The sequence below is a fragment of the Dermochelys coriacea genome, chromosome 2 (assembly GCF_009764565.3).
Source record: "Dermochelys coriacea isolate rDerCor1 chromosome 2, rDerCor1.pri.v4, whole genome shotgun sequence".
NCBI classification, from domain to species: domain Eukaryota; kingdom Metazoa; phylum Chordata; order Testudines; family Dermochelyidae; genus Dermochelys; species Dermochelys coriacea.
Window position 1 is genome coordinate 185,429,383 of NC_050069.1, and position 13,107 is coordinate 185,442,489.

At 35.7% G+C, this 13,107-nt stretch overlaps 1 protein-coding gene and 1 long non-coding RNA gene across 2 annotated transcripts in view; one reads left to right on the plus strand and one right to left on the minus strand.

Annotated features, from left to right (window-relative positions):
• The window catches only part of ARPP21 (cAMP regulated phosphoprotein 21), a 137,708-nt gene extending 131,399 nt beyond the window's left edge, over positions 1-6,309 (minus strand). The window contains 5 exon segments of the mRNA XM_038389822.2: positions 214-311; positions 313-362; positions 4,444-4,533; positions 5,327-5,368; positions 6,142-6,309. Of these exon segments, the coding sequence (XP_038245750.1) occupies positions 214-311; positions 313-362; positions 4,444-4,533; positions 5,327-5,368; positions 6,142-6,309 (448 nt within the window).
• The window catches only part of LOC122458907, a 522,220-nt gene that overhangs the window by 16,244 nt on the left and 492,869 nt on the right, over positions 1-13,107 (plus strand). The window contains exon 2 of the long non-coding RNA XR_006279227.1: positions 2,344-2,345. This is a non-coding gene — a long non-coding RNA (uncharacterized LOC122458907). The remainder of the gene's footprint in view (positions 1-2,343; positions 2,346-13,107) is intronic.

Consider the following 13,107-nt stretch of genomic DNA (forward strand, 5'->3'; position numbering starts at 1 on the left):
TAATGCATTCCTACTGTATGTGTACTTAAAGACAGACAGACAGACAGACAGACAGAGATTAGATAGAGAGAAAGCTAGAGAGAGAGTTCACATATGCACACAGGTATAATACATATATACCCACAGGTATATACATTCCTATGCATGTCCAAGAATTTCTAGACGTGACCATAATAAATAATTGAAAAAGGATTCAAATATTTTGAAGTTCACCTTTTGATAACATTCTGATCTTGGATTTTTCACAGTTTTTATCTTTTTCTTTGTTTTTATCCTTCTCTTTTTCTTTCTCAGAGTCATCTTTACTAGATTATCTCTTCTTGTAGACTGGGGAAACTTGAAAGCTGTAGTTGTATTGATTCCTGTTGAAAAAAATATAATAAATTTAGGGCCAGATTCAATAAAATGTACATGGATTCCAATCTGAAGAGATTTGCATTAGGGAGTGCACAGCTAGAAAAATTGAAGGCAGATATAATTTTTTCCTACTGGGTAAAATTAAATCTTATTGGGAGAATAATGCATTCTTTGGCCCAAATTCTGCCCTAAGATGGATGTATATGCGTGTGTGTGCTGCTCCCACTGAAGTCAGAATTTCTTCCTTAATATTTGCAAACTAAGAACTCTGAGTTTACAATTATTAAAGGTCCATTATTCTCCACTTTCAGTAATTAAACTTTTCTCTCAATAATTAGAACACTGGAAGTACATTCTTATATGTGTTCTTCTTCCCATAAACCATTCTATATCTAGAGAGATATTGTAAGTGCTAGATAAAGACCAAAATAATTTCCACAGAATTTTTTTTTTTACAAATTCATATGAAGTGCTATGTACACATACAGTGCTATAAAAGTTAAACTCACTTTTCAGGCACTGAGAATAGTTAGTTATCAGGTTTATCACGTAAAAAACATCTGGAAACATGGCCAGCTTAAAAAAATAATAGGAGTACTGACGTTTTCAGTACAGTGGGTGTGCTAACTGAATTTCTCCAGTGCATCAGAAATCCATGTCCTAAAGATTCTGACATTTCAAAGACTGCAAATTCCTTTGAAGCTGCATTTGTTAGAAAACTGGGAATTCATGGTGTTTGGCCTTTTTTGTTTTGCTTTTGTGAAATCATTATTCTCCACTTATACTGACACTGGATTTTTCAGGCAACAGTAAAAACCGAGTTGATATTCAATGAAATGCATGAACAGTGCTGTGATAAACTTCAAAAGAATGGAATCTGACTACAAGGAAAGCTAAGTATTCAAACTGTTTTGAAGAAAAATGACTTAACAAAATCAGATATTACAGTTTTGTAAAAATACATTGCTTGCATCAGACTGTGGCAAAATCAGTAGTATTAAAAGTGCCTTTAAACACATTGGGGGCCTGCAAAATAGGTAAGCTACAGCTGCATCATGATGACATCTAAATTACCATATATTAAAAAAATAGCCTGATCACTAGCAAACTTCTATCATCAATTTTCATAGATTGCTGATGTCCAGAAAAACTAATCTCACTACAATATTTTACCCTAAAGGATATTTTTCAGAAGCAGAACATTAGTAACTCAAATGATGCCTGCAATAATTATTACACATCTTAGAGTTATTAAAAAGAACCACTATCAGACACCAAAGCAAGTGTAAGACAAAAATCCTAGCAAAACTAGCTATTGGTGTCACAGTAAGACAGGAAGTCAAAATAGCCTCTGCTGCATCGGTGTCTTGATGAAGCTGAAATGTGGTACAGAAGACTTGAGATGCAAGCATTGTAAAAATGGAAGCAAAGCCCTGTGGCAAAATATTAACTGGGGTTTATTTCTCAATCTCTATTTTTGTTACCATAAGGCAGAAATGTTAGCAAAATGCTGCACTGAATACAGAAAGAGAAGGAGAACTCTCAGTCATATGAAATAAGGACTTGCAGGAAACTGTCCGCTAACTGCTAAGTTGCGCTTAATGGACTAAAGTAAGTTTTTCCTCAGCAAGTGAAAGAAAAACAAAGTAAATGTTTTATTCTGATGACAGGATTTTGTATGAATCAGTGCCACAAGATCCTTCAGAACAACTTCAGATTTCCTGCGCTATCTAATGCTGGGTGATTCTGTCATTAGTCCTTCAAAACAGAGGAATAGTATGGAATTGGCATCCTCCGCACTTTAATCCTGAACTATTAAAATGGCTATTAAGATGCACCTATTTTGACGAGAAAAGAAAAATGACAGACTGTACACATAGCATAAACACACATGTAAACATACAGTATCTACTTTGTGTTACACATATATGATTCTGCGTATAATATTTGGTTGCTCTTGAAGAAACACACAAAAGGGCTGTAGAGTCGTGAAAGCAATCTATTATTTTTTTGTTATATTTATTTTTATTGATTTTTCTCAATAGTAAAATACAGCATTAATAAGTACATTGATACAAGGTAAGTATAGTGAATAACAAAAGAAATGTTCAAGTTGCAAGAATACACTGATAAGTCAATAATATAACATTAGAGGCAACATTCCTTTTAAGTAAGGACATAGTGAATCATCAGGTAAGCGTTCAAGATCAAGTAATACAGGTAACAAGATTTTTCCTACACAGGAAAATGAAGGCAAATTTTCAAATATCAATACAAACATCAGGGTTGCAGTACAATCCATACTCTGTAGTTCTGGCAATGTACCATACATTCTCTGGTAATCAAAACCCTGTGCTTTGTAAACCGCTAAGATAAACTAATAAAAAAGTAATTCAAAATAAACTCAAAATACGCTTCTTTCTCCTTTAAAGTAAAAGTAAATCATTTCAAATGGCACAACATTTCCAGTATCCTTCAGCCAGCCCAAGGAGGAGTGTGCAGTCTAGCTTTCCATTGCAAAGCTAATCTGCATTAGTAAGCAAAAAGCCAATATAAGAGCAAAGTGTAGTTTCTATCTACTCAAGTATTCAAAACCAATTGTCTTTACACGAGACAGATGTTGGGAGTCCAGGGGTACTTTAACTCTGTGATCTTTTCAGTATAGTCAAAGAATTCTTCCCAGTAACTGGTCAGACTGGGGTAGGACCAGAGGATGTGTACAGAATAATGCACCCTCCTCTGTCTGGCATCAGGGTAAAGTTTGGGAGAAGTATTTTATCCCAAAACCTGCCTGCCTCTATGGAGTTAAAACACATGTTCTCTGCAGTACATTATCAACTATCATGCGATGTTTAATACAATCTCTTATATTTATATTATTCTCCTTTTCATTCTCCATTAAACAATAGAAAACACAAATAAAATGCAGGACAAAAGCCACACATTTTTGAATAATGCAAGTTAAGCTAAAAGCATAGTATTTTTTAAAATATATACCTACAACTGTAAAATAACCTGTCAATTTCCCTACTGCATAATCATCATTGTAGAGCAGTGAGAACTTCGAGAAGTTCAGCGGCTAAACAAGATCTGGTTTTTGGTCTTTCAAAAAATAAATATAAACGAATGAATGAATGAATGAATGAATCAAATAAATAAAATAAATAAATAAAAATCCTCTCCACACTTATGAGCCTAAGGGGAGAGTTCAATTCGTTTCATTTCAAGTCAAGTCAAAGAAAGTACACTTAAAAGTGATTGTTTGTTTTGTTCTGAGCTCACAAAGGTCATTTTTCTCCATCTCTTTCTCTCTATGGCTAATCTCATTTGCCAGTAAAACAACTGAATCTCCAAGTACCAATGCTGGAAGCTTTTTCTTCTTCTTCTTCTTATTATTTTTTAAAAATCTTGTTTGTCTGGTCAAGTGAAAATGATTGTGACAGTTTTGGTGTTTTGGTTTTGGATTTGGTTTTTGGAGTTTGGGGTTCCCCCCCCCTTTATTTTTTAATTTATTTATCTATTTAGCAAGAGAGCCTAGAAGAACTATTTTCCAGAATCTGAATCTGCTGGATCGAATTGCCAAGATGTTTTGGTCAAAAAAGTGTTTCTTTCAAATAAATGGAATACAAAATGGAATCCTACTCAGAATAATGCACCCTCTCTTCTCTGCCAATGTATTTATACAGAGTCAAAATCTGTAGTATTATGAAGTGCATACTGGGGGACCAATACATAATGGATCTCAGCTGAACTAGAAACCAGAGTGTATTTAGAATGTATCTGGTGTAGCATCAAAAGAGATAGCCTTAGAGAAAAGAACAATTCTATCTTTTATTTATTTATTTTTAATTTTAATCTGAATTCTTTTGAATTCTTTTCCATTTGTTGAAATTTTCAGGGGGTCTGGAAAAAAAAAGCAAACAACACCCTGTGACATACTGTAAGACTACTTCAATATTTCAAAAAAGTACACGCTAAGCCAGATAACTTCATAAAAATATTGTTAAAAGCCCAATTAAGTAACATGATCATGCAAGTGAAAGTGGAAGTCAACCATGCAGCTAACAGCCATGATTTCAGATGTACCTGATTATCATGAAGACCTTCTGCTCCCAGTCGAGGGGATGATTCTTCGCACACAGCAAGACTCCGGACCAGTTTCCCCTTAGCTCCTGACTGAATAAGATAGAAAGAAAACAAAAAAAAAGGAAACTACTGCTGACCCCAAATCTGCAAATGTGCCAACCATCCCAATGAATTTCAAATAATCAGGTACTTGTCCAGCAAAACTGCATTTGCTTGAAATGCAAGTGCATGTATGTGATAGACAAAAAAGATGAACTACAGCAGATTCTGTCCAGCAAGACATTTGACACATGCGTTGGCTTTTAAATGCTTTTGCTACACTTCACTTCAACTGAAAATCATAAAAGCAAAAACAAAAAAATCTGGTAATGTAGTCAAAGCAACAACTCTATTTCCTGTAAACAGCAATAGAGCTGAACAGTGACAAATTTTAAAAGTGGTATTGAAAATGTTGGAAAATGTTATTTAAAAAAAAAAGAACAGCGAGTGAGCTAGCAGATTTTACACTAACTAGCTGCCTTTCTCCTACTCAATCTTTTTAATCCCTACAGCTTCGGAAAGTTGATTACTCCACTTAAATAAAACTCAAACAAAACACTAATTACAAAAGAAAAATTAAACGACAGATTTTTCTTCCCTATTTGCACACACAAACACATACACAGATCACACATACAAGTACATGGCAAGCCCAGTAACCAACGTATGATTGCTAAATAAAGGGGAGATTGACACTTAATATCTTGTGAAACTCCTCTGCTTTTGTGCCACATAATTATGAAGAAAAACTGAAGATAAAAGCTCATTGTTGTATATGAAAACAGTCACCTGAATGGAACTTTTTAATCACCTTGTCAGCTCCGCATGCAATGTGAAACCTTACCTTAGATCTCTTTTTCTGCTGGTTCTGGTTTACGCCTCGTTTCTGTGCATAACAAATAATTGTCACTTTAGTGGGAAATGCACACAATAGGAATATCAGCATACTTAATTAAATCCTTCTCAAAAGCAAACCTTTATCATTTGCTGATTGCAAAGTAACTTTCCTAATGCAACTCTGAAAAGTGGGGAGGCCAAGAATTGCCTCTGCTGTATGCATTAATCTGATTGATACAAACAGATGCAAACTCGATGCTTTGCTATGTTATGCTCAAATACAAAACATGATTAAAAGTCAATACTGAAGTAAGCCTCTCTCCCTCTCCAAACTACTTCCCCTTTCAAGCTTGTCAGTAGTCCCATAAATTGCAGTCCCTCTTCTTTTAATATCCTCTTAAGTAAAAAAAAAAAAAAAAATTCATCTTGTAAAGACTCAAGCTTTAATGATCTTTCTTTAGTTTTGCATAACAAGAGTGTCACTGCTTTTTGTTGGTAATAATGCTATTTTTAAAATTAAACTCACTGTAAAATTAAGAAATACAGCAGTCTCTATGAATTCTGTGAGTCCATCAGATGAAGATAATGTCCTAAATATCCCAAGAAAAATACTTTACTGTATTTATAATGGGTACCCAGCAACGGGCTCCTTAGCAATTAAAAAATACTACCAATAATATAACAATAAAAGAAAAGAAAAGAAAAAAGAAAAGCAGCATGAGGAGAGAGAATAGAAAAAAAGCTAGCCAAACAAGAGACAGTGAAATGGCAATGTAACAACAACACAGTTACATAGCCATCCAAGGTCCTTCTTCCTCTTACCTGGAGGTCCGTCTTGGCATCACTCAGCTTCTCCTCCTTTTCCTCTGCTTCCAAGCTTTCCGTTTTATTAATGATGTAGTTCTCTGGGGTTGCATCAGAGATGGCAGACTCCTGCTCTTTGGCAGCTTCCTCCGCTGTCTCCTGGTTCAATTTACCTTGCTCAGACATTCTCCCAGACAGAAATTAAAACAAGATTTGGTGACCTGTACAGTAGACACATTTTAAAAAAAAAAAAAAAAGGAGGAGGGAGGTGAAATTTTTACTTTTGTTCTCAAAAAACAAAATGATTTCATTTCCTTTGATAAACAAACCACAATAACAAACTCGGTAGTGCAGGGCAATACACTCCAGCGAAAAACAAATATACTGAATTGACACTGGGGAAGAGTAGAGTTGAGATAAGATAAATAAAACAACTTGGTTTCAAACATGCTTAGTGGTAGAAAATGTAAACCACAGTTAAGGTATATTAAGCCCTCACCCCTTGCTCTCCTGCCACAGCCAAGGAGTTGCTGCAGAGGTGAAGTCCGGGATGGAAATAATTTTTTTTCCCCCCTAAGATAAGTCAAATGGATCAAATAGATGTCCCATTTACACTTCCGGGTCATAGGCATGTCAGTGCTTCCCTCCTCTAGCATCTGTCTCATAATACATTCATGCACACATACACAAATAAAGCACAGCCAAGAGGAGGAAAACTGCAGATTTCTATCACTCAGCTATTGCCTGGCGTATAGCGAGAGAGCCAATACATTCATTACAAGCACACAAAAAATTAAATTCAGTTAAATAGGTAATAATTCAATATAAATATGAAATCTAAATTTGGCAATAAAGCTCTCAGAGTCAACATCTCCAGACATCAAACTGACAGCTCCATTATTAAAATCATAAGCCTCTTCCCAAACCCCATGTCACGCTCCAGCACTATGGAAATCCTATTGGAAGCCCTTGGCAGGTAGCTCTAATGAAGATATCTTAACTGCACTGCATTACTCTCAGCTCACAATGAACTCTTGTACAGAAGCTCTAAAAGGCTTTTCAAAGTTAAAGCCTATTATTATTTTTCCTCTCTCTCTACCCACAGAACACCCTCCCGACATCTCCCCCACTGATCAATTGTCAAATGAGTCTCATGAATAATTTAGCTTCCCTCCCCCCCTTTCTTTTTTTTCTTGTTTTAAGATGTTGTTTTTCTTTCAGCCACAACTGCAGTGGAAAGGGGGAGTTATTTCAGAAACAGATTTCATTGCAATAGCTTGCCCTTTCCCAACAGCGTAACAATGGTTATTAGAGAAAACTATATTTTGCCATGTTTCTTTTACAGCTTGTAATAAACATTCAGCACTTTTTTCTGTCTTGTTTTGAATGGAAATACAAAGGATTTTAAAACATCAGTCATTTGGATTTAGAATTCTATCATCTGTTTTAGGCATTTTAAGTAAACTATGTTGAAGAGCTTCCTACATAAAAGATATGTTACTGTTCCATCTCAATTTGCAACAGATTGGGGAGATTTAGCAGAATTAGATTTTCTAAACAACTGAGTTTCATACCTGTGTGTTTATGAATACTGGGACGGGGCTGTACTTTTACAGTCTACACACAGTACAGTTCGTAGGCTATTCAATAAATTTCTCAAAGAAATGTACTGCTTGCCAAAAGGGCCCGAGTTTTTACTGTAAAACAATGTTGCTGGTTAATTTTTGGCTGTGTGCAACTTGCATGTGTAACTCAAATTCCCTGAAATTTTCTCACACACAATGTCTTTAGGTGTACATTGTATGTATAGCATATCTATACCAGAAAATATTCACAAATACAAACAATTATAGCAGCAGATTAACAACTGTAACGAACAAGCCATCTACCTCAAGCAGCTTAATTCTCGATGCCTTTCTAGCTGCTTCTGTTGCTCTTGAATGGTTTAAATCCACACAAATGATCAATGACAACATGAGTCCCATGTCCCCCACTAACAGTTCAGAATGCCAATCTCCATGCTCTTCCTTTAGACAGTTTTACAGGATCATCATCAACCTGGAAAAAGACAAAAAGTAAATAATCATGGTAATAATCATGGTAGGGTTAAGGATGCAATAATAGGACCAGATTTCCAACACTAATGACCAGCTTCAAGCAAATCACTTTCACAGCTTGATCCAGCTCCACCTGTCTCAAAACTGCCGGCTTCTTCTCTAATGAAGGCTAGAGCCGGCTGTTCAAGTCATAACAGCTTCCTACGCAAAGAGCTAAAATTATCAATTGCATTATGCACTGAAGATTACTCACTTCAATTTTAACCTTTTTAGTGAATTCTAGCACTTTTCACATGAAAAATTAAGATAATCTGTTTGCTTCAATGGAAATCAATATTATCTATGGGCAAAAAAGTCTTCTCTGCTTTTTAACCAAGGCCACAGCCCCAATTAAGGATTTACACAATATTTTAAAGAGGCTCCATGACTGCTTTTATAAAGTAATCTTGATAAGGGTACAGTTCATTTACATATTGGTTTAATGAGGCATATCTGTCAAATAAAAGCTGAAATGATTGGGGGAGGGACCACGAAAAACCAATTCCCCCGAACAATGGAAATCGGCGCAAACTTTTCTTTAGGCAGTATGTAACAAAACAACATCTCTCTCTCTCTCTCTACGTTATTGCTCAGAGAGCAAGATTGCGAGATCAATTACTTCAGAAATGTAATGCAAATGCCATTCATCAGGACTGTTATTGCCAGCTGAGTATGGGGTTTGGCAAAAAAGGAACATTTTGAGAGAGATTTACAAACTATGGTCATGTGGAAAATTGTCATGATGCAAATTGTCTTGTTGAGATTTCATATGTGCGGTGGCAGAGGTAATTGGGGGAAGGGGATAAAAGAAAGGCAAAAACACCCCCCAAAGGAACAGAAATACAGTTCACTTGATAAGCAAAACAAACTGCATATTATCAAACTCTTTTACACTTTTTCTGATGTACATAGTTTTAAATAGCAAACAATTGGAACTGCTGTACTGTGTGGTATGATGAATTGTATCTCACAACCCATTTAATTTAGCTAAACACTACAATCAGAACTGGAATGTAACTATTTTTAAGATCATATTCTGATCTCTCCAGAAATTCAGTGCTGTGTATGCAAAGAATACTTAGTTACACAGCCTTTTATATTCCCAAGAGGTAAACAATATATATATTTAAGATTGTATCCTCATTCCCTAAACCAGTAATAATTTGTATATAGCGATAAAACTACTCATTGCAGGATCATTAAATTATCCTCTCAGAAAATTTACTTTTTGGTGGCCCAACGCTAGGTGAGGGGAACAGTAAAATAACCTTAATAGAATAGAACAGAGCAATTATATTTAGGAATTCATATATAAGCAAGCTACTAGTAGAACCGATAGAGGTAAAAAATTAAATTCACTGACCCAATGAGATTGGCAGGAAGGCAAACTACTCCCAGACCCGTTTTTGCCCCTACCTAAAAATAAAAAAACTGATCTAGTATATCTCAATCAATACAAGAGTCAAAAAAAAGGAAAGAGAGCACTGTGAAGTCCAGAAGCTCCAAAGCTATGAGGAAATAGAGGCAGTTGTAACAAAACCTCGCCAAAAATTAGAATCTAATTTCAGGATTCTACATACTTTTTTGCAGCATTGCCACATATGATAAAGCTAATATTCACAAAAAGGCATCTCAGATTTCCTCATATTCACCAGCTAGAGAAATCTGCCAAGTTTCCAGCAGACAACAACATTTCTGGTCCTGTGCCACAGATCTCAAAATGCAATCTTATCATACTTATTAGGGAATATTTTTATAAATGGAGACCCACACATTGTTACGTTTTAGATATCTAATGACAATATGATCTAATGCCAAGACTTCGGGAACTCCGCTGAATCTTAGATATTGAACAAAAGATATAGGCATTTCACCAAGATTGCATAAAAGTCAGTGGGGGAAGAAGCACACACAATGCTTGAGCAGCATCTCTCAGACCTGCCATGCCAACATCCTTTTTAAAAGATAATAAAATTATACTCCCAGCATGCATTTCAGCATTTTTTGTGGAAAACGACCCAGGAAAAAAATGGATTTTTTGAGCTGAAATCAAGCAATCTTCAACGGGTATATACTGACATATGGACATAGGAATTTAAGCAATCATATAGTTTCATGGGGACAAATATTTTTGAACCATTTGTAATTATTCCCTGAGCCAAGAGAACAACTGAAGTGAAGAACTGGGTGGGATATCAGTAACAGTCACAGTAATGCATCCGATGAAGTGAGCTGTAGCTCACGAAAGCTTATGCTCTAATAAATTTGTTAGTCTCTAAGGTGCCACAAGTACTCCTTTTCTTTTTGCGAATACAGACTAACACGGCTGCTACTCTGAAACCAGTCACAGTTCTGCTTTCTCATCCTTCCTCCAATACAAATTTCCATTCATTTTGGAGGAAATTTGCATACAATGGTTATCATTCATATTACAATATATGAGATGTACTTTTAGGCTGAGATTCTCAAAGAAATCCATGCTGAACTGGCTCTCCCTGGGAGCTGGACTCCGTTAGGCACCTCTGAAATCCCCAGTGTTATATAATAAACTTTAAAAGGTATATATTAATAAGTGAAAATAGTCAGAAAAATACCTGTAAAATGGAACCCTTTAACTCCAAATATGTTTCTGCTCCCTGTGCATATTCAAGACATCAGTTTATTTAATGATCAACACAAATATATTACTATTGCAGCCCTGCAGTATCTATACAGCTATGGAAAAAGCATGCTGGATTCTTCTCTGCATTGCACATCAACAAAATTGTCAGCTATGTTCTTACCTCCATAGTGAAAATTTGGCCATAAGAGGCAGAATACATGCAGTTCTACTTTCAGTCTCTAGGCTGAGGTTGCAAAGTTTGTGACAAGAAAAAAAATTCTTCTAACTTGCAAAGGGAGCAAATTTTATAGGAATTCCTGAGATTTTTCAAGAGACAAGGCATATAAAGTAATTTTTATTGGACCAGCTTCTGTTGGTAGAAGGTATAAGCTTTGAACTACACAAGTTCTTCTTCAGGTCAGGGAAAGGAATCAGTGTGTCGAGCCAAGAACAAGTGGGACAGAATTAAGCATAAGGAGGTCACTAAGCCCAAATTTAAAAACTTGAAAATCCCACACAAAAAAGTCAGAGGGAGAAAATAAGGCACCCAACAATACCATTCTTAGAGAGCCATTTCAATAAAAATAATGTAATGGGTTAATAAACCAGTTTCAAGCACCCCATGATGGGTGGATGCTATGGAAATGCAGTTGTCATCTGGTAAATTTATTAATAAAAATAATTTATACTGTAATAACTGGGGGCTTTCCCTACCCATGGTTTGTGCTGAGCCCAGGTGAATTGGTGAGGATGCTACATGAATTCAAGGGAAAAGAGATTGCATGAGTGTTAAACCATGTACCATAATTTATTCAAAAAATAGCACATACCAAACTGATTGAGAAAAAAACTGTAAAAAAAAAAAAAAAAAAAAGTAATTTAAGTACAAGGCTTTAAAAAAACCTGCCTGGAAAATGAAGTGATAAAAAAATGTATAATGCAACAAAGTGATGAGTGAAAACTTTCAATTATCAATAAATACATTTGCACAATAATCAACACAAGTTGAAACAGAAACAGTCCTCTGACACAATGTGAAAAAGCTCTATAAAGAAAGTTACCAACCCCTATACCAATATTGGAGAGGTAGGTAATATCTAAAGACACTGTGTGTATTAAAAGCTTGAAAACAAAGTTTGGGCCTGATTCTGTGTTCCCTCAGCTCCTACTGAGTTTTCCTAAGAATGCCCATTAACAGATCAAAGGATCAGGCCTCACACCTGTAAGGCAATGAACACTCCTCTCTAACAGATTTGAGGGTGCTCTTTGGAGACATTCAGCACCTGACAGAATTAGACCCCAAATTACCAATACATTCTCTAAACAGATTTGCTAAGTAAAAAGGCTGAAGAAGTGCTTGTAGGGTTAGGGTGGGTAACAAAACTGGAAAAGGGATGACAGCCTGTGACGGGATGTTGGGTTCCCTCCCACTTCTCAACTACATTAATTTTACAGGACAGGGCCATTATCCATCCAAATACTCAAAATATGAGACCACACAATAGATTTTGGGTGGGGTTTTGACAGATGTAGTATTTCAGAGGATCCATATAGGAAATATAGGAGCATACATTGGGGATTCTCTATCTCCATAAAGGAATGTCACTCATAATTCCCAATATACATGATTCAACTATAAAAGGGCAGCCCTCACCAGTAATTAGTGCTCTCCTTAGAATCCTGGAAACCATGGGAAATTTTATTTTATTCCCTTTCTTTCCTTCCCCTACACCCCCACCCATGACTGAGAGGAATTAACAGTCTTCTCCATCTTGATTGGTCCATTGAAATGTGTTAACTATCTATGTCAAATAATCTGTTCCACCTTGTATTTAGCTGAGACACTCTGAGTATATTTCCCAGAACCGAGGAAGGGCTCTGTGTAAAGTTCAAAAGCTTGTTTCTCTCACTAACAGAAATTGATCCAATAAAAGATATTAGCTCACCCACCTTGTCTCTCTAATAACCTGGGACCAGCACAGCAATAACACTGCATACAGGAAAAGTATTACAAAAAAACTGCTCTGCCCAGATAGTTTTCAGGGTTGTCAACTGTTGTGATTTCTAGCATGTTATTTGGTGTTTTGTTTAAACCCAAGCTCCCGGAGTCAAGTGATTATGGGAAATTTTCAACTTTAATTTAAAAACAAATAAGCTTCTTTCTAGGCCTCATGGTTGCAAAGAACAGCTTGAAAATATGATCCTTAAAGACAAAAAACAGAAGGCAAATAAAAATAATCCATTATTTATGTTTAAAAACACAATTTTTAACCAAACTCATGATTT